Source organism: Lucilia cuprina, chromosome 6, assembly GCF_022045245.1.
Source record: "Lucilia cuprina isolate Lc7/37 chromosome 6, ASM2204524v1, whole genome shotgun sequence".
In the NCBI taxonomy this organism is placed as follows: Eukaryota; Metazoa; Arthropoda; class Insecta; order Diptera; family Calliphoridae; genus Lucilia; species Lucilia cuprina.
The window spans coordinates 10,972,737-10,995,444 of NC_060954.1; the positions used below are offsets into that span (position 1 = coordinate 10,972,737).

The 22,708-nt window shown below is 29.0% G+C and overlaps 2 protein-coding genes across 2 annotated transcripts in view; both read right to left on the reverse strand.

Moving 5' to 3' along the window:
• LOC111680622 (putative fatty acyl-CoA reductase CG5065) overlaps positions 1-3,702 on the reverse strand; it is a 14,460-nt gene extending 10,758 nt beyond the window's left edge. Inside the window, exons 1-4 of the mRNA XM_023442294.2 lie at positions 3,256-3,702; positions 945-1,061; positions 765-869; positions 545-688 (exon numbers count right to left, since the gene is read on the reverse strand). Of these exons, the coding sequence (XP_023298062.2) occupies positions 545-688; positions 765-869; positions 945-1,061; positions 3,256-3,585 (696 nt within the window). The 5' untranslated portion in view covers positions 3,586-3,702. The remainder of the gene's footprint in view (positions 1-544; positions 689-764; positions 870-944; positions 1,062-3,255) is intronic.
• Positions 3,703-4,084: 382 nt separating this feature from the next.
• LOC111688926 overlaps positions 4,085-22,708 on the reverse strand; it is a 97,917-nt gene continuing 79,293 nt past the window's right edge. Inside the window, exon 2 of the mRNA XM_046955388.1 lies at positions 4,085-4,318. Coding sequence (XP_046811344.1) covers positions 4,287-4,318 — 32 coding nt within the window. The 3' untranslated portion in view covers positions 4,085-4,286. The remainder of the gene's footprint in view (positions 4,319-22,708) is intronic.

Consider the following 22,708-nt stretch of genomic DNA (forward strand, 5'->3'; position numbering starts at 1 on the left):
ACTAGAACTGAACTAGAACTGAACTAGAACTGAACTAGAACTGAACTAGAACTGAACTAGAACTGAACTAGAGCTGAACTAGAACTGAACTAGAACTAGAACTGAACTGAACTAGAAATGCACTAGGACTAAACTTGACCTAAAATGGTATTGAACTGGCATTTTCTTTGTCTATAGTCTAGACTTGAAATCAACTGAACTAGAAATGCACTAGGACTAAACTTGACCTAAAATGGTATTGAACTGGCATTTTACTTGTCTATAGTCTAGACTTTAAATCAATATGTAATCGAAACTGTAGTATTGACTATGCAGGAGTCAATACTCTTAGCTATATACCAGTCTATAGTCTTGACTCCAATCTACAATCTTGATTGTAGACCAGTCTACAATCTCGACTCTAGTGCATAGTTGATTTATTAGTCTATAGTCATATACCATTCCATATTTGTGACTATAGATTAGGTTATAGGCTAAAAATATTTCTGCACTAAGTTGTACCTTAAATTATTTATCTATATTATTTAAAATTATTCATACTTACATCTAAAGACATCATACGATGACATAATTCAACCAAACGTTTTGTCCCTAACATATTGATTGTAACTGATAATTTGAGCTTTTCATCGAATTTAACAGTGGCAGCTGAATGGAATACAATCGATACATTGCGACACAATATAGCCTGTTAAAAAACAAAACAGAAAATACACATTAAAATCTTTTAAAAGAGGACAATTATAACATTTATAATTATTTACCTGATCACTTTCCGAAATGCCCAATTCTTCGGATGTTATATCACCCGATATAGGAATTACTTTACTCAAATCCTTTGGTTTTTCTCTTCTTAGTTTTTCAAAAAGCTGCGTTTATTAAAAAAAAAAAAGAAATGAGAAATAAGACATTTAATTAATAAAATAGGAAAAGATATCACTTACCGGTGCATCTAGCAATTCATCAAGTCGAGCCGAAACTTCTTGCCCTCTTTTGGGCCGTATGAGTAGATAAATATTTTTTATATCCGGACAAGAGCGTAGTAATTTTTCAACCAAGACCTGGAAAGAAAAAGATTAGCAATTTATGCATTAGAATTTGTTTTTGTTTAGAAAATTTAACAGTAGATTATCTCCCTATTAACCTAAAGGAAAGTCCTTTTAAATCCTGACAATGAAACACTTTACAACAACAACTCCCCTGCTGTTTTAAAATGAAACGATTGCCAGAGGTCATTACATTCCTGGAGGAGTTTTTTTTCCTTCTTCAAGTTAATCAAAACAATTGTCACTTAACTCCCAGTATAAAAATAAAGGAAACACCTCATTAAAATAAACCACATATTCACACCCTCTCCTCTCTCACCATCGCTATCTCTCTCTCTTTCTCTCAACACTTGTCATTTCCATTTCCTAAACAACCGTAGCAATCATCATTTAATGTTTAAAGACCACAATGGCGCCTTTTTGTTTTACTGTCGAACACAAAATCTAAATTAAATTTTAAATAAAAATTAGCGTGTCTGGCATGTTCAGGACAAATTAAAGGACCTGCATGACCTGTATAGTTATTGATTTTTTTTCTTTGACACTTTTGTGACAACTTTTTAAACTTTAATACGTTAAGAGTTAAAGGATATAAAAGGACGTAGGAAGTTATTTATTATTCAAAAGAAAACCCCTTAAATGTTGTAAATAATTTTACATTCATTGTCGTTAAATATTATTTAATTTAATATTAAATGTGTTTATTCTACATGTATGACCTGCTTGTGTGTTTGAGTCCCTTTTGTGGTTAAAAGTGGTGAGTGGTTGGTTGATTGGTTATTGTAATCATTGTTTATTACAGTTTGCTGTTGGTTAAGTAGTGAGGTCAATTAATGTTGTTATTGTTGTTGTTCTTGCTATTGTTATTTATATGTAAGGGAGTGTTATGTTTATGCATATGTATGCATGTGTTGGTATGTAAATATTTACACATTATTTTAATTTCACAGAGTTGCCATACAATAAGTTTTTATAAGGTAAATTATGAATAAAAATTCCCAGGAAATTTGCATTCTTTATGTATAACAGAAAGAACAAACTTCCCGGGAAATTACTATACAGAATAGGCCTTAACAATTTTTTCAAAAATTATGAAATATTTATAGAAATTCTACTTTTATTTTTAGGGTTTCTATGAAATTTGTGTCCGTATAACAGTTTTATTAAGATAATTTTACTAGTATAACAGTCTATTAACTTGTATCTAAGTATGTATAACAGTTTTCTATAGACATTTGTTTTTGTATAACAATTCTATATATAATTTATATTTTCACAAATCTGGCATCGCTGTCTATAAAACCCATACGCGTGGCTGCAATTCAAGAGTAGACAAAGAGTCTAAGTGTCAAAGTGGAAGAAAGTGTGGAAAGAATTAAACCAGGGTTGGAAAATAAAAGTTTTAGTCCAACTTATAGTCTCGCCTATACTCTAATCTAATGTAAAGTGTAATATATACTAGTATATAGTCTATAGTCTAGGATACAGTCTAGTCTATAGTCTAGTCTATTGTTGAGTGTTTAGTTTAGTCTAGCCTAAAATCTTGTCTATAGACTGTAAGCAGGACTATAGACTATTCTGTCTAGTCTATAGTCTAGTCTATAGTCTAGTCTATAGTCTAGTGTATAGTCTAGTCTATAGTCTAGTCTATAGTCTAGTCTATAGTCTAGTCTATAGTCTAGTCTATAGTCTAGTCTATAGTCTAGTCTATAGTCTAGTCTATAGTCTAGTCTATAGTCTAGTCTATAGTCTAGTCTATAGTGTAGTCTATAGTCTAGTCTATAGTCTAGTCTATACTATATCCATAGTATAGTCTAGTCTATACTATATCCATAGTATAGTCTAGTCTATACTATATCCATAGTATAGTCTAGTCTATACTATATCCATAGTATAGTCTAGTCCATAGTATGGTCTAGTCTGTAGCCTGGACTATTTTCTAGTCCATAATTTAGTCTATAGTCAGCACTATATTCCGGTCTATGGTTAGGACTAGAATCTGGTTAATGTTATGGTTTATAAACTATACTAGAAGCCTAGCTTCTGTTAGAAAAGGACGAAAAACTTTAATCAGGGCTTTAGAAGACATTCTGAACTTTATAGTGACCTAGTCAACAGTTGGGACTATAAAATAGTCATTGGACAGTATAAAAACTTGGACTTATGGAATTGACATTTTAATGAAAGTTTTATAATGAAACCAACTCACCTTTCCCATAAAACCAGTGCCACCGGTAATGAATACACTGCGACCCGCATAGAATTGTGGTATGGAAACGTAATCATTAGTATGGCTGGTATAACGTTCAAAATTATGCTTCGAATGCGTATAGTGAGTGCCAATGTGTCCGTTAAGCATGGGCGTATTGCCACAATTGTTGGTGGTTGAGGTTGAGTTAGCTGCATGGGCCGACGTTAAGCTGTTGGCTGATGATGTGGTTGCCGCTGCTGCTGTTGATGTTGAGGCTGAAGATGATGATGATAACGAGCCGTTGTGTAACGACGTCGTTAGAGTTAAATTGTTTATAGGTTCCGACATAATGGAAGCGTGTATAATATTAAAGGACTAGTTGCAGTAATGATTTATAAATGTTTAAACTTTTTTTATTTAAGTTGTTGTTAATTAACGATAATTTATTAATTATTGTTGTTAGTTTTATGTTAAGAACGTAGCAAATATTTAACACTTTCTTTTTAAGCAGAAATTATAAAAAATTTTAAGTTTTTTAATAATTTTTTAAATTACTTTCGTTTTAAGAGTTGTCATGGGGTTTTGTTTTTTCTTTATATTCGTAAAATTATTTATTGTTTCGTTAAGCAAAGTAGTAGTTTTTTTATTTTATTTATTTAATTAGTTTTTTTAATTAATTATAATTTAGGAAGAAAGCAGTTTTAATTTACAATAGAAATAAAGATTCGTAATGTGCGCATAGTTATTTTAATAAAATTATTTAATTTATTTTTTTCTTTGTTTTACTATAAAAGCTTTGGAAGTTATTGGAAGCGGTTGATTTTGTTTTTTTTTTCTTTTCCTTTAATTTTTCACTAAAAAAATTTTATTTTATTTAATAAAAGTAATTAGTTTTTTTACTATTTTCTTGTAGACTTTATTCTGAGAGGGGAATGAGTTTCGTTTCGAAAACAAAAAACTCTATCAACTGCTAAAAAATGTTCTTTTTGGTTTTGAGCTTATATCCATGTTTGTTTATATATTTGGATATTTTTTAAACGATTTCCTCTCTATATAGTATTAAGTTCGCCAGCTTTTATATCTAAAAAGAAAAGAAGAAGCAAAAAATAAGTAATTAGTAAATTTCTACAAAAAATTAATTTAATTTTTTTTTATATTTTTTAAAATTGCTATTTGCTGTTTTAAACACTGCAGTTTTTAAGCATTAGCAACACTTGTTTTATTGTGCAACTTTACAACACTGCTTAGTCAAAATTGTAGAAGGAAAGAGAGAACATTAAATTTTAAGTGTTGCCAATTTTAGCAAAAATTTTATAATATATCGAGTCTAGTCTACAGTTTAGTTTAGTCTATTGTCTAGTCTATAGTCTAGTCTATAGTCTAGTCTATAGTCTAGTCTATAGTCTAGTCTATAGTCTAGTCTATAGTCTAGTCTATAGTCTAGTCTATAGTCTAGTCTATAGTCTAGTCTATAGTCTAGTCTATAGTCTAGTCTATAGTCTAGTCTATAGTCTAGTCTATAGTCTAGTCTATAGTCTAGTCTATAGTCTAGTCTATAGTCTAGTCTATAGTCTAGTCTATAGTCTAGTCTATAGTCTAGTCTATAGTCTAGTCTATAGTCTAGTCTATAGTCTAGTCTAAAGTCTAGTCTATAGTCTAGTCTATAGTCTAGTCTATAGTCTAGTCTATAATCAAGTCTATTCTATAGTCTAGTCAACAGTCTATAGTCTAGTCTACAGTCTATATTCTAGTCTATAGGCTAGTCTATATTCCTCAGACTATCATATAGTCAAGTTCATGGTCAAGTATATAGTATAGTCTAGTATAGGTCTAGTCTTCATTCTATTCTAGTCTATAGTTTAGTCTTAAGTCCAGTGTCTGGTCTGTTGTGCAGTCTAATCAATAGTCTAGTCTATAGTATATTTTATAGTATAGTTTATAGTCTATAGTCTCGTCTATAGTCTAGTTTATAGTCTCATCTATAGTCTAGTCTATAGCCTCGTCTATAGTCTAGTCCGTAGTCTAGTCTATAGTCTAGTCTATAGTCTAGTTTATAGTCTAGTCTATACTCTAGATTATTGTCTAAAGTCTGGTCTATAGTCTAGTACGTAGTCTTGTCTATAGTCTTGTCTATAGTCTGGTCCATAGTCTATAGTCTAATATGTTGTGTAGTCTATAATCTAGACTATTGTCTAGTCTATAGTCTTATTTAAATTATAGTCTAGTCTGTAGTCTAGTCGAAGTCTAATCTATAGTCTGGTCTATAGTCTAGTCTATAGTCTAGTCTATAGTCTAGTCTATTCTATAATCTAGCCTATAGTCTAGTCCATTGTATAGTCTATAATCTGGTTCATAGTCTAGTCTATAGTCTAGCCTATAATCTAGTATATAGTCTAATCTATAGTCTAGTTTTTAGTATAGTATACAGTCTAGTATATAGTCTTGTCTATAGTCTATTCTATAGTCTACACTATAGTCTAGTCAATAATCTAGTCTATATTCTAGTCTATTGTCTAGTCTGGTCTATAGTCTAGTCAATTGTCTAGTCTATAGTCTAGTCTATAGTCTAGTCTATAATCTAGTCTATAGTCTAGTTTATAGTCTAGTATATAGTATAGTCTATAGTTTACTCTATAGTCTAGCCTATAGTCTAGTCTATAGTCTGGTCTATAGTCCAGTCTATAGTCCAGTCTTTAGTCAAGTCTTTAGTCAAGTCTATAGTCAAGTCTATGGTCTAGTCTATAGTCCAGTCTATAGTCTAGTCTATAGTCAAGTCTATATTCTAGTTTCTAGTCTAGTCTATAGTCCTTTATATAGCATATGTTCTGGATCATAGTCTGGTCTATATTCCTATGTTAAAAGCTTAAAAACCACTAATTCTGTTAGTTCATTAATTTTTTAAAAAATTAAAAAAAAAACAGAAACTTGTAGTAATTATGTTTAAAATCTATACAAAAAACTTAAGATAATTTTAATAATCATTCTATTAGTTGTCTACTTAATAGAATATTTACAAAATTCTTGACAAGTGTTTTGTTTTGAATTCTATTTTCTTAGAAAATGCGCATTAAATTTTAACAAAAAAATGAAGAAGAAAACAAAACATTTAAACAAATTTTCAAACAAAACATAGAAAAAAATAACAATAATTGGCAATAATAATTTATCAAAAATTTTCATTATTAGCCGTTTAAGGTATAACCATGTCTGTCTAGTTAATTTTGCAAAAATATAAATTTTGTATTTAAAAAATATAATACCCGCATTGTTTTTTGTTTTGTGGATAGACAGACAGTATGACTGTCTTTATAAGTGTCATTATTATCATTAACACTCAATCTCTAGTCTCATTAATAAAATGTCTAAATGACATTTATTTCAATTTGTATTGTCTGCTGGTTGCATTCGTACATAAACATGGTTTCCTTTTCTTAAAAAAAAAAGATTTATGTGTTACAATTTTTTTTTTTTCAAAAAACTATTGTATTTCCGTTTTTAGTAAAAATTTATGTAAGTTTTTGAATTTTAAATACCAGTTGTCATTATAATGATACATCGAGTGAGAGAGACAGTAAAAACTTAATAGAGAATTTTTAGCCAACTGCCAATATTGCCGTAAGAGTCATTTTGTTAAGTTGCCAAAAATTTTTTTATGTAAAATTCCATAAATATATTTATTTTCTATTTATAAAAGCTTTAATTAATGATTTTGTAAATACTAGGGTTTATATGCAAAAAGGAGAAAGTTTTACTTTTATGTAAAAAATGCAACCATGCATATAGTTTTTGGAATTGTATATTGCACATATGCTAAATTTAATAACAATAATAATAACCATTTCGAGCAAAAATTATTCATTTACTTAATAATCATTAAAAGTTTCATTTAAATTTTTTATTGTTAAATATTAAAAATATAAAAAATTTCAAAGAAAATAAACTAAATAATAATTATTTTAACATAAATGAATCATGAATTTAAAACTTGGGAGAAACAAAGTTCTTAGATTTTCTTAAAAAATTTGCAACTCTATTTTATTGTGTAACTTTACAACACTAACTTTTACGAAAGAGTAACAGAGAGAGAGGGAAAGAGTTGCCAACATTTAATAAAAAAAAAGCGACTAAACTATCGCGAAATATTGGCAGCACTAATAAAATTATAAATGGCTATAGACTAGATCATATACTAGACTAAACAATAGAATGTAGAATATGATATAGACTAGAATGAAGAGTAGACTGAAGACAAGACTATATACTAGACAATATACTAAAGTATAGAATAGACTATAGAGTAGACTATAGTCTAGCCTAAATACTAGACTACATACTACACAATAGACTAGACTATGTAGTAGATTATAGACTAACATATTGACTGGACTATAGACTAGACTGTAGACTAGATTATAGACTAGACTGTAGACTAGACTATAGACTAGACTATAAAATAGACTATAGATTAGACTATAAACTAGACTATAGGATATGCTATAGACTAGAATATAGACTAGACAATACTTTAGACCATAGACAAGACTATAGACGAAACTATAAAGCAGACTAATATACAATAGACTAGACTATAGACTATACTATAGACTAGACTATAGACGAAACTATAAAGCAAACTAATATACAATAGACTAGACTATAGACTATACTATAGACTAGGCTATAAACTAGACTATAGACTAGACTATAGACTAGACTATAGACTAGACTATAGACTAGACTATAGACTAGACTATAGACTAGACTATAGACTAGACTATAGACTAGACTATAGACTAGACTATAGACTAGACTATAGACTAGACTATAGACTAGACTATAGACTAGACTATAGACTAGACTATAGACTAGACTATAGACTAGACTATAGACTAGACTATAGACAAGGCTATAGACAAGGCTATAGACTAGACTATAGACTAGACTATAGACAAGGCTATAGACTAGACTATAGACTAGACTATAAACTAGACTATAAACTAGACTATAAACTAGACTATAGACTAGACGTTAGAATGGGCTATAGACTATAAAATAGACTACAATAGCCCACATAATAGAATATAGACAATGCTATATACGAGACTCCAAACTAGACTGTGTAATATACTTTAGATTAGAAATAGACTAGACCATAGATCAGACCGTACACTGAACAATAGGCTAGACAATAGAGTACAGCATGGACTATGCTATATACTAGATTATATACTAAACTTTAGACTAGAGGCCAGACTAAAGACAAGTCTCGATATTTAGTTTCATAGTTTGTTATATTAACTAGATTACGAACTAGAGTATAGTCGAAACTATAAACCATATTTCGACTGCAGCGTAAGGTATAGATAGATAGGATTAAAGGCGGGGCTATAGACTGTGCTATTATGTAGACTACAGCCTGAACTGTACTCAGTAGGTTGCATAACTAAACTACAATGCGGTGTTTAAAATTTTTATAATTCTTTGCTCTTTTAATTTATTTTTAAAATATTTTAAAGTTTATAAAAAATGGTCCTTCGAATAACTTTTAGAGATATTTTATGTTTTTTTTTTTTAAATATTTTCTTTGCTAAATTTTAACTTTTTAAAAATTAAAAAGTATTAAAAAATGTTGTAAAGTTTAAATGGTCCTTCGAATAACTATTAGAGATATTTTATGTTTATTTTTTTTTTTAATATTTTCTTTGTAAAATTTTAACTTTTTAAAAAATCTTCTCAATGTGAGGGAGCTAAAAAAGAAATGTTGTAAAGTTTAATATTAATGGTCCTTCGAGCTTTGAAAACACTTTAAAAATGAGTTTTTTTTTCAAATTAGAACCAAAAATCACTTTTTTTGGAAATTTTAAAATTAAATTTTATATTTTTTAAACAATTTTTAAAATTTAAAATTTATTTTTAGTAATATTTTTTAAGGGTTTTTTATAAGTTCATTTATAGTTCTAGTTTCTTTTTTTTTCAATTTAAAATCTTTTTAACAATTTAAAGGTTTTTTTAATTTTCCAACAATTTTTTTTTAATTTTCATTTTTTTGCCACTTTAATCCTTTAATTCATTAATTAGTATTTAAATTTATTGTTATTTAAAAAAAAAAACTTTTGCACAAATTCTTCTTTACACCCACATATTTATGCCACTAATATTACAATTTAAATATTATTTAATTTAATTATTTAATATTTTTTTCTTTATATTTAAAAAAATACACATTTTACGTACTTTCGACAAAAAAAAAAAATCACAATGAATGTCTGACTGATCTTTTCAATTAAGAATTTAACTAAAAAAAAAAATACTGTCAGACTTATTAACACGTTGTACTATGATAAACAACTGAAATCATCTATAGCTTTAGCCGAAGAATATATATTTATAAATTGTATATCACATAGAGAAAAAACAACAACAATGTATATATAGATAAAGTTGATAGATGATCTCGTGTAATGATCAGAGTCAGAGTACAGAGAGATAGAATAAATAGTTAAGTTTAAATATAGTATTTGCATATAGCACGACTGGTATGTTTTACCAGTAAGTGATAGTTTAAGTTTGGTGATCATTTGTACTCACAGCAAGGCAGCTAGCGAGACTGACTGACGAACGATCATTCAACGAAAGTTGTAAAGAGATTTGTTCTCACAAAAAAATGCTGTGGAGTATAGAAGGAAAATGAAATGTGAATCTTATGTTGAAGTAAACTATAGTTTACTTTAAGCCATGATACACGGTTGTCAGATCTTACAACGTTGTCAGTAAACTGTTCAGAAAATGTCTACTAATCGTCTGAACTTTAAATTTTTCTTTTGCAACGTTGTCAGAAAAAGCATTACCGAAAATATTGCAAGACAAAATTTGTAAGTGGACAGTATTATTAGACATTTTCTGCGTATTTTACTGCCAACGTTGTAAGATCTAACAACAGTGTATACATAGCATTTGTCAAATCACAGTTTTCTGAAAAAAGTGTTTTTTTTTTTTTTTTGTCAAAAACGTTTTAATATATAATTAAGTCCTCATTTTTCCATTAAATGCTTCGTTGCTGTAACTACTTAAGTAATTAGCAACACTGACTTTAATTCTCACTCTCTGTCACTTTCTTCAATGCTCTCACACACTTTAAAGAATATTTTAACAACGTCATTGCTATAACAACTTGGCAGCACTTTCTTTAACGATTAACGGTAAGCCAACAGTGTTGACTAATAAGTGCTTTTTTTGGTTCTCGATTTTATTGACATTGTTATTGTTCATAAACTGTGACTGTCCTAAACATTATAATTTTTCTATAAAGTTTGCATAAAGTTAAATATTTTAAATATTATTAAAAATAAACTAGCTGTTCTTATCAATAAAGCATTTACATTTTCTATTTAAAATAATTAATTATTTAATTAACACAAATTATTGATTTATAACAAAAACCACTTACATTTATTAAATGTATAATTATATAGGAATTTTGCAAAAAAAAATTCTAATATTAAAATTTGAAATTGGAAAGTGGTTCTATAAAATATTCAAGAATTTTTTAATTGTTTTAAATATCATGTTGCACGTGACACATAATATGATAGTGTTAAGCTGAACTTTTAGACTAAACTGTAGACTAAACTAGACTTAAGACAATACTAAAGACAGGACTATAGACTAGACTACAGACTAGACTATAGACTAGACTGTAGAGTAGGCTATAGACTAGAATATAGACTAGACTATAGATTAGACTATAGACTAGACTATAGATTAGACTATAGACTAGACTATAGACTAGACTATAGACTAGACTATAGACTAGACTATAGACTAGACTATAGACTAGACCATAGACTAGACTATAGACTAGACTATAGACTAGACTATAGACTAGACTACAGACTAGACTATAGACTAGACTACAGACTAGACTATAGACTAGACTATAGACTAGACTATAGACTAGACTATAGACTAGACTATAGACTAGACTATAGACTAGACTATAGACTAGACTATAGACTAGACTATAGACTAGGCTATAGACTAGACTATAGACTAGACTATAGACTAGACTATAGACTAGACTATAGACTAGACTATAGACTAGACTATAGACTAGACTATAGACTAGACTATAGACTAGACTATAGACTAGACTATAGACTAGACTATAGACTAGGCTATAGACTAGGCTATAGACTAGACTATAGACTAGACTATAGACTAGACTATAGACTAGACTATAGACTAGACTATAGACTAGACTATAGACTAGACTATAGACTAGACTATAGACTAGACTATAGACTAGACTATAGACTAGACTATAGACTAGACTATAGACTAGACTATAGACTAGACTATAGACTAGACTATAGACTAGACTATAGACTAAACTATAGACTAGACTATAGACTAGACTATAGACTAGACTATAGACTTGGCTATAGACTAGACTATAGATTAGACTATACTCTAGACAATAGACTGGACTATAGACTAGACTATAGAATAGACTAGACTATAGATTAGACTATAGACTAGACTATAGACCAGACTATAGACTAGACTATAGACTAGATTATAGACTAGACTATAGACTAGACTATAGACTAGACTATAGACAAAACTATAAAATAGCCTGTAGACAACCCTAAAGCCTCGACTATAGACTAGACTATATACTATATTATATACACTACTATAGACTAGAATATAGACTAGACACTGGACTATAAACTAGACTATAGACTAGACTATAGACTAGACTTTAGACTAGACTATAGACTAGTCTATAGACTAGTCTATAGACTAGTCTATAGACTAGACTAGACTTTAGACTAGACTATAGACTAGACTATAGACTAGACTATAGACTAGACTATAGACTAGACTATAGACTAGACTATAGACTAGACTATAGACTAGACTATAGACTAGACTATAGACTAGACTATAGACTAGACTATAGACTAGACTATAGACTAGACTATAGACTAGACTATAGACTAGACTATAGACTAGACTATAGACTAGACTATAGACTAGACTATAGACTATAGACTAGACTATAGACTAGACTATAGACTAGACTATAGACTAGACTATAGACTAGACTATAGACTAGACTATAGACTAGACTATAGACTAGACTATAGACTAGACTATAGACTAGACTATAGACTAGACTATAGACTAGACTATAGACTAGACTATAGACTAGACTATAGACTAGACTATAGAGTAGACTATAGACTAGACTACAGACTAGGCTATAGACTAGACTATAGACTAGACTGTAGACTAGACTATAGACTAGACTATAGACTAGACTATAGACTAGACAATAGACTAGACTATAGACTAGACTATAGACTAGACTATAGACTAGACAATAGACTAGACTATAGACTAGACTATAGACTAGACTATAGACTAGACTATAGACTAGACTATAGACTAGACTATAGACTAGACTATAGACTAGACTATAGACTAGACTATAGACTAGACTATAGACGAGACTATAGACTAGACTATAGACTAGACTATAGACTAGACTATAGACTAGACTATAGACTAGTCTATAGACTAGACTATAGACTAGACTATAGACTAGACTATAGACTAGACTATAGACTAGACTATAGACTATAGACTAGACTAGACTATAGACTAGACTATAGACTAGACTATAGACTAGACTATAGACTAGACTGTAGACTAGACTTTAGACTAGACTATAGACTAGACTATAGACTAGACTATAGACTAGACTATAGACTAGACTATAGACTAGACTATAGACTAGACTATAGACTAGACTATAGACTAGACTATAGACTAGACTATAGACTAGACTATAGACTAGACTATAGACTAGACTATAGACTAGACTATAGACTAGACTATAGACTAGACTATAGACTAGACTATAGACTAGACTATAGACTAGACTATAGACTAGACTATAGGCTAGATTATAGAGTAGACTATAGACTTTACTATAGACTTGACTATAGACTTGACTATAGACTAGACTATAGACTTGACTATAGACCAGACTATAGTCTTGACTATAGACTTTACTATAGACTTTACTATAGACTAGACTAGAGACTAGACTATAGACTAGACTATAGACTAGACTATAGACTAGACTATAGACTAGACTATAGACTAGACTATAGACTAGACTATAGACTAGACTATAGACTAGACTATAGACTAGACTATAGACTAGACTATAGACTAGACTATAGACTAGACTATAGACTAGACTATAGACTAGACTATAGACTAGACTATAGACTAGACTATAGACTAGACTATAGACTAGACTATAGACTAGACTATAGACTAGACTATAGACTAGACTATAGACTAGACTATAGACTAGACTATAGACTAGACTATAGACTAGACTATAGACTAGACTATAGACTAGACTATAGACTAGACTATAGACTAGACTATAGACTAGACTATAGACTAGACTATAGACTAGTCTATAGGCTAGATTATAGACTACGCTATAGACTATTCTACAAAGAAGACTATAGACTAAACTACAAAGAAGACTATAGACTAGGCTATAGACAATACTATGGACTAGACTAATCTAGACTTGACAATATACTAGTCTATAGGCTAGACTATTGACAAGACTATACACTGTTCTATTGCAGATTAAACTACATACATACATACATACATACATACATACATACATACATACATACATACATACATACATACATACATACATACATACATACATACATACATACATACATACATACATGTATACAGCTTCAAAAAAATTCCATAAATATTTACATTGTTTAAATTTTTTTTACAAATGTACAAATAGTTTGCAAATTTCCTTAAAATATCGATGAGAAAATTGTGTAAAACAATGTAATTAATTTTATCACCTTAAATTATTGTTAAAATGATTATTAATATATTAATAACTGTAGTAAACGTTGTGTAAAAAAAGTAGTAAAATTGAATGAGTAATATTAAGAGTAAATTTTCAAAACATAAACAATTTTAGAACTTAACTTGCAAGTTGTACTTCAAAGAGAGTTTTTGTAAGTCTGCGAGTGTGTTTTTTAAGCCTCTCTTGTGTTTGTTGTGTTGTTGTTATTGTTGACCTATATTTTTATACTTTTATTCTTACAGTTATTTTTGTGTATTTCTTGTTTTGGTAACATGTTCTGGTTTGGTGTCCGCTTTTTCTTTTTACATTAATGAAAAATAATTTTAAAACTAACTACAGCAACAACAACAACAACAATAATAAACAATTTAACATAAATAATACTAAATGCGGAAGAATTTAAATAGCAAAAAAAGCAATTGTATTGTTGTAAATAAACTTGTATGTGCAGCACACTGTAAGTATTTAGCATAATATGATTATGAGCAACATGTATAGTGTAATCATTCGTGTACGTACTTATGAACACTATTTCCCCGCTTTTGAAGGTCTTTGTTTCGCTAATGCTTCAAAAATGCTGGCAGGGTGTTGGGCTTTAATGACGCTCAATTTAATTGCATAGTGAAATGGTAATCGTTTTTCTAACGTCAATTCTAATGTTTCTATTTTATATGGAATTTATGTATTTGTCGTTAACATTGTACACTGGGGTCAAACTACACGAAAATATACTCAATAAAGTCTAGTCTATAGTCTAGTCTATAGTCTAGTCTACAGTCTAGTCTATAGTCCAGTCCATAGTCTAATCTACAGTCTAGTCTATAGTCTAAACTATAGTCTACTTTATAGTCTATTTCATAGTCTAGTACATAGTCTAGTCTATAGTCAAGTCCATAGTCTAGTCTATAATCTAGTCTATAGTCTAGTCTATAGTCTAGTCTATAGTCTAGTCTATAGTCTAGTCTATAGTCTAGTCTATAGTCTAGTCTATAGTCTAGTCTATAGTCTAGTCTATAGTCTAGTCTATAGTCTAGTCTATAGTCTAGTCTATAGTCTAGTCTATAGTCTAGTCTATAGTCTAGTCTATAGTCTAGTCTATAGTCTAGTCTATAGTCTAGTCTATAGTCTAGTCTATAGTCTAGTCTATAGTCTAGTCTATAGTCTAGTCTATAGTCTAGTCTATAGTCTAGTCTATAGTCTAGTCTATAGTCTAGTCTATAGTCTAGTCTATAGTCTAGTCTATAGTCTAGTCTATAGTCTAGTCAATAGTCTAGTCTATAGTCTAGTCTATAGTCTAGTCTATAGTCTAGTCTAGTCTATAGTCTAGTCTATAGTCTAGTCTATAGTCTAGTCTATAGTCTAGTCTATAGTCTAGTCTATAGTCTAGTCTATAGTCTAGTCTATAGTCTAGTCTATAGTCTAGTCTATAGTCTAGTCTATAGTCTAGTCTATAGTCTAGTCTATAGTCTAGTCTATAGTCTAGTCTATAGTCTAGTCTATAGTCTAGTCTATAGTCTAGTCTATAGTCTAGTCTATAGTCTAGCCTATAGTCTAGTCTATAGTCTAGTCTATAGTCTAGTCTATAGTCTAGCCTATAGTCTAGTCTATAGTCTAGTCTATAGTCTAGTCTATAGTCTAGTCTATAGTCTAGTCTATAGTCTAGTCTATAGTCTAGTCTATAGTCTAGTCTATAGTCTAGTCTATAGTCTAGTCTATAGTCTTGTCTATAGTCTAGTCTATAGTCTAGTCTATAGTCTAGTCTATAGTCTAGTCTATAGTCTAGTCTATAGTCTAGTCTATAGTCTAGTCTATAGTCTAGTCTATAGTCTAGTCTATAGTCTAGTCTATAGTCTAGTCTATAGTCTAGTCTATAGTCTAGTCTATAGTCTAGTCTATAGTCTAGTCTATAGTCTAGTCTATAGTCTAGTCTATAGTCTAGTCTATAGTCTAGTCTATAGTCTAGTCTATAGTCTAGTCTATAGTCTAGTCTATAGTCTAGTCTAAACTTTGTATTAAACATTTGCTTTTACGTGTTCTTTTACAAGCATTAATTTCTTAATTTGGTCAACGTGCTAAGACAACAACAACTGCTAAAGTTGTTGTTGTTGGTTTTTGTTATTTTAACAGGAAAATCAAGAAATTTCACTTTATTTGCGATACAAGGTTAATGTTAATACAAACAAACAAATAAATGTTGAAATGTTAAAAAAAATAACAAAAATATATAAAAAAACAATAAAAAAAAGAAATTTTTAGTTTTACATTTTAACAAAACATCTGGCTACTTTGGCTGCTAAAAGAAAATTACAAAAACAAATGAATATAAATAAAAATAAAAAACAAAAAATTACTATAAACTTAAACAAATTTGTTAACTTTGTGAATGAGTGTGTGTATATAACAGAGAGAGACAGGAAGTGTTAGTTAGAGTGAAAGAGTGTGTGTGAGTGTATGTATGTTAAAGTGCATTTTAAGTAGACAAACTGCATTTACAACAAAATGTACACAAAACAAAGGGGGCAAACTGAAAAGTGCTTTTTTGCCTTGGAAAAGTTTGACAAATCTGTTGAATTTGTTTATTTCTTTCTAAATTTTAATAGCTTTTCATGCTAACCTCGTTTGCTTTTAGGAAAAATGGTTTATTTATGTTAAAACTTATTTTTTTTATACAAGTTTTGTTTTCTTATTTGTTAAACATTATAAATTCTAAACAATATTTCCCTTTTAGTTTTCCCTTTTTTTAACACAAAAATTTCTTTTTTTTTTTCTTATTTATTTTCAGTTTTCCTTTTGTTAAATCATTTCTTATGCTTAATCATTCTTAAGAATTATAAAAGAAACGAATAGAAAATAAAGCAAAAATTTTTTCTAAACAAATTATGTCACGTTCAGTTTTGCTTGTAATTCATTTCATACTTTGATTAACATACAATACAATTATTAAGGTCACTGACACTGAGATTTTTCTAACTAAGAGGAAAATGAAAGGCCTTACTCAAGCTAATAATGATCAACAGCATCATCATCATCATCATCACCATTAATATCATTATATACAAAACATTATTGAAATTTTTCAAGCGGAATTTGTAAGTAAAACTTTTATTATTTTTCTTATAATTTAATCTATTTATTCCTATTTATTTTTTTATTTCAATTTGTTTACATTTAATTTTTTCTTACCCACTGTAGTTTTTACATAATTTTATTAAGTACATTTGCAATACTTGCAATTAATCTGTTGTAATTACAAAGGTAAACAAACAAATGACAATAGTGACAATAGTCGCAACAACAACACAATATTAATTTAACATGTAGGCGTAGACAACTTACAATGAAATGTTTGTTTGCAATGATATTTTACGTAAATTAGGACAGTGTGTAAAGAATGTGTGCGATAATTAAACTATAGTCTAGTCTATAGTTTGGACTATAGCCCAGTCTATAATCTGTACTAGAGTCTAGTCTATAATCTGGACTACAGTTTGGCCTATAATCTAGTCTAAAGTCTAGTCTATAGTCTATTCTATAGTCTAGTCTATAGTCTAGTCAATAGTCTAGTCTATAGTCTAGTCTAAAGTCTAGTCTATAGTCTAGTCTATAGTCTAGTCTATAGTCTAGTCTATAGTCTAGTCTATAGTCTAGTCTATAGTCTAGTCTATAGTCTAGTCTATAGTCTAGTCTATAGTCTAGTCTATAGTCTAGTCTATAGTCTAGTCTATAGTCTAGTCTATAGTCTAGTCTATAGTCTAGTCTATAGTCTAGTCTATAGTCTAGTCTATAGTCTAGTCTATAGTCTAGTCTATAGTCTAGTCTATAGGCTAGTCTATAGTCTAGTCTATAGTCTAGTCTATAGTCTAGTCTATAGTCTAGTCTATAGTCTAGTCTATAGTCTAGTCTATAGTCTAGTCTATAGTCTAGTCTATAGTCTAGTCTATAGTCTAGTCTATAGTCTAGTCTATAGTCTAGTCTATAGTCTAGTCTATAGTCTAGTCTATAGTCTAGTCTATAGTCTAGTCTATAGTCTAGTCTATAGTCTAGTCTATAGTCTAGTCTATAGTCTAGTCTATAGTCTAGTCTATAGTCTAGTCTATAGTCTAGTCTATAGTCTAGTCTATAGTCTAGTCTATAGTCTAGTCTATAGGCTCTAGTCTATAGTCTAGTCTATAGTCTAGTCTATAGTCTAGTCTATAGTCTAGTCTATAGTCTAGTCTATAGTCTAGTCTATAGTCTAGTCTATAGTCTAGTCTATAGTCTAGTCTATAGTCTAGTCTATAGTCTAGTCTATAGTCTAGTCTATAGTCTAGTCTATAGTCTAGTCTATAGTCTAGTCTATAGTCTAGTCTATAGTCTAGTCTATAGTCTAGTCTATAGTCTAGTCTATAGTCTAGTCTATAGTCTAGTCTATAGTCTAGTCTATAGTCTAGTCTATAGTCTAGTCTATAGTCTAGTCTATAGTCTAGTCTATAGTCTAGTCTATAGTCTAGTCTATAGTCTAGTCTATAGTCTAGTCTATAGTCTAGTCTATAGTCTAGTCTATAGTCTAGTCTATAGTCTAGTCTATAGTCTAGTCTATAGTCTAGTCTATAGTCTAGTCTATAGTCTAGTCTATAGTCTAGTCTATAGTCTAGTCTATAGTCTAGTTAATAGTCTAGTATATAGTCTAGTCTATTGTCTAGTACATAATCTAGTCTAGTACATAGTCTAGTCTATAATCCAGTCTATAGTCTAAGTCTATAGTCTAGTCTATAGTCTAGTCTATAGTCTAGTCTATAGTCTAGTCTATAGTCTAGTCTATAGTCTAGTCTATAGTCTAGTCTATAGTCTAGTCTAAACTTTGTATTAAACATTTGCTTTTACGTGTTCTTTTACAAGCATTAATTTCTTAATTTGGTCAACGTGCTAAGACAACAACAACTGCTAAAGTTGTTGTTGTTGGTTTTTGTTATTTTAACAGGAAAATCAAGAAATTTCACTTTATTTGCGATACAAGGTTAATGTTAATACAAACAAACAAATAAATGTTGAAATGTTAAAAAAAATAACAAAAATATATAAAAAAACAATAAAAAAAAGAAATTTTTAGTTTTACATTTTAACAAAACATCTGGCTACTTTGGCTGCTAAAAGAAAATTACAAAAACAAATGAATATAAATAAAAATAAAAAACAAAAAATTACTATAAACTTAAACAAATTTGTTAACTTTGTGAATGAGTGTGTGTATATAACAGAGAGAGACAGGAAGTGTTAGTTAGAGTGAAAGAGTGTGTGTGAGTGTATGTATGTTAAAGTGCATTTTAAGTAGACAAACTGCATTTACAACAAAATGTACACAAAACAAAGGGGGCAAACTGAAAAGTGCTTTTTTGCCTTGGAAAAGTTTGACAAATCTGTTGAATTTGTTTATTTCTTTCTAAATTTTAATAGCTTTTCATGCTAACCTCGTTTGCTTTTAGGAAAAATGGTTTATTTATGTTAAAACTTATTTTTTTTATACAAGTTTTGTTTTCTTATTTGTTAAACATTATAAATTCTAAACAATATTTCCCTTTTAGTTTTCCCTTTTTTTAACACAAAAATTTCTTTTTTTTTTTCTTATTTATTTTCAGTTTTCCTTTTGTTAAATCATTTCTTATGCTTAATCATTCTTAAGAATTATAAAAGAAACGAATAGAAAATAAAGCAAAAATTTTTCTAAACAAATTATGTCACGTTCAGTTTTGCTTGTAATTCATTTCATACTTTGATTAACATACAATACAATTATTAAGGTCACTGACACTGAGATTTTTCTAACTAAGAGGAAAATGAAAGGCCTTACTCAAGCTAATAATGATCAACAGCATCATCATCATCATCATCACCATTAATATCATTATATACAAAACATTATTGAAATTTTTCAAGCGGAATTTGTAAGTAAAACTTTTTATTATTTTTCTTATAATTTAATCTATTTATTCCTATTTATTTTTTTATTTCAATTTGTTTACATTTAATTTTTTCTTACCCACTGTAGTTTTTACATAATTTTATTAAGTACATTTGCAATACTTGCAATTAATCTGTTGTAATTACAAAGGTAAACAAACAAATGACAATAGTGACAATAGTCGCAACAACAACACAATATTAATTTAACATGTAGGCGTAGACAACTTACAATGAAATGTTTGTTTGCAATGATATTTTACGTAAATTAGGACAGTGTGTAAAGAATGTGTGCGATAATTAAACTATAGTCTAGTCTATAGTTTGGACTATAGCCCAGTCTATAATCTGTACTAGAGTCTAGTCTATAATCTGGACTACAGTTTGGCCTATAATCTAGTCTAAAGTCTAGTCTATAGTCTATTCTATAGTCTAGTCTATAGTCTAGTCAATAGTCTAGTCTATAGTCTAGTCTAAAGTCTAGTCTATAGTCTAGTCTATAGTCTAGTCTATAGTCTAGTCTATAGTCTAGTCTATAGTCTAGTCTATAGTCTAGTCTATAGTCTAGTCTATAGTCTAGTCTATAGTCTAGTCTATAGTCTAGTCTATAGTCTAGTCTATAGTCTAGTCTATAGTATAGTCTATAGTCTAGTCTATAGTCTAGTCTGTCAACTCTATAGTCTAGTCTACTTTATAGTCTAGTACATAGTCTAGTCTATAGTTTAGTTTATAGTTTAGTATTTAGTCTAGTCTAAAGTCTATTGTTTAATCTAGTGTATTGTCTAGTCTATAGTCTAGTATATAGTCTAGTATATAGTCTTAGACTATAGTCTAGTCTATAGTCTTGACTATAGTCTAGTATATAGTATTGATTATAGTCTAGTTTATAGCCTGTTCAATGGTTTTGTCGCTAAACTTGCCTAAATTTTACTCTAGAGTCTTTAGTATAGTTTGATCTATAGGCTTAAATATAGTTTGGTCTATAGTTTTAACCATCGTTCAGACTAGACTACAATCCCGTTTTTAGCGTGTCCCATTGTGCGATCTTATAAAAAACTGTTATTAATAAACAAATAATTGTGACAATTAAAGTCTTACTACAATATATGTTGACATTACAATAAATGGAAACTATCAAAACAATGCAATTAAAAACATAACTACATTAATAACAATTACAACAAATAATTGTGGTTATAACGTTAAACGCAACACGTCGCTATTGTGGTTGAACACCCTTAAAAATGAAATGTCATTTTAGGAAAAGAAGTGTTGGCAAGAGCACAATGATATGAGTGAGAGTTATAATGATATAAAATAGTAATAATCAATCAAAAACCGTAATTACTCTCGCATGAATAAAGTGTAAAGTATATAAATAGAAATGCATTGTGTAGACATACATGCATACATATGTATATGTATGTATGTATGTATTCGTTATGATTATGTTTTTACTCTCTCTGCAAATGGAAAATGTTGAAAATTTTTCTTGACAAAATACATGAACATGTTTGTTTTTTGTTTAAAACTTTAAAAGTTTATGTGAGCAACATAACAACAGTTTTTAATGTTAATAAACTTGTCTGAAGTTTTTTATGGATTTTTTCTTTATTTTTGTTGTTGTTGTTCAATCACCATACATGAATGAACTTTAAACAAATTGAAAAAAGAAGAAAAAAAAAAACTAAACCAGAAAAGCAAAAGAAATAAACCAAATAAAAGTAGTAAATGAAGAAAGCACGCGAGTTTGTTGAAATGCGCAGGTGTAAAGTGGGTCATATCATTGTTATCTTCATCATCATCATACTCATCATCGACAACATCATCAACAACATCTTCATAAAAATAACTAGAGTCTACAACTCTACTTTACAGAAAATATATTAAAATCAAACAAAAAAAAAATTGCAACAAAATACATTTAAACTCTATTAATAAAATTAAGAAAAAAAAAACAACAATAACAATAACAGCAATAATTTAAAAAAAATGTTTTAACCATTTTTTTTATCTATAAATCTTTAACAAATTTAATTAAGTTTTAAATGACTTTTTAAGGTTTTAAGGTTTTTAGTTTTCAATGTTTTGTAATCAACAAACCTCAATATTTTTTTCTTTATGCAATTTTTTGTTCGGGGTTTATTATTTCGGTATTTGTATTATTTTTTTTTTTTATTTTTTATGATTTTTTGGCACTGACCCTGTGCTATATGAATGAGATAAATTTATTATATTGTAAAATTTTAGGTTGTTTTTTTTTTAAAGCAAAAATTAATTATGTATGTGTATTTAAATTTTTAAATATTTACACATCATATTGATCAATTTAAACAAAAACAAAAAATATTGTATTTTAATTTTTTTTTCGAGGCGGATGTTGTAACCTAAAAAAATTGCTGTAAAAAGAAATTTGCCTTAAAATCGTAACAAGAAACTTAAAATTGATGTAACGGTTTTAGGCACAGTGGCAATGATAAAAAAATTTTAATATGAAGTAATTTCTTTAAAGTTGCCAGACTAATTAATTGCTAAAAAAAAACTCTAAACTGGGGCATAGTTTTGTCGCTAGGTTAACAACCGACTAAATATAGA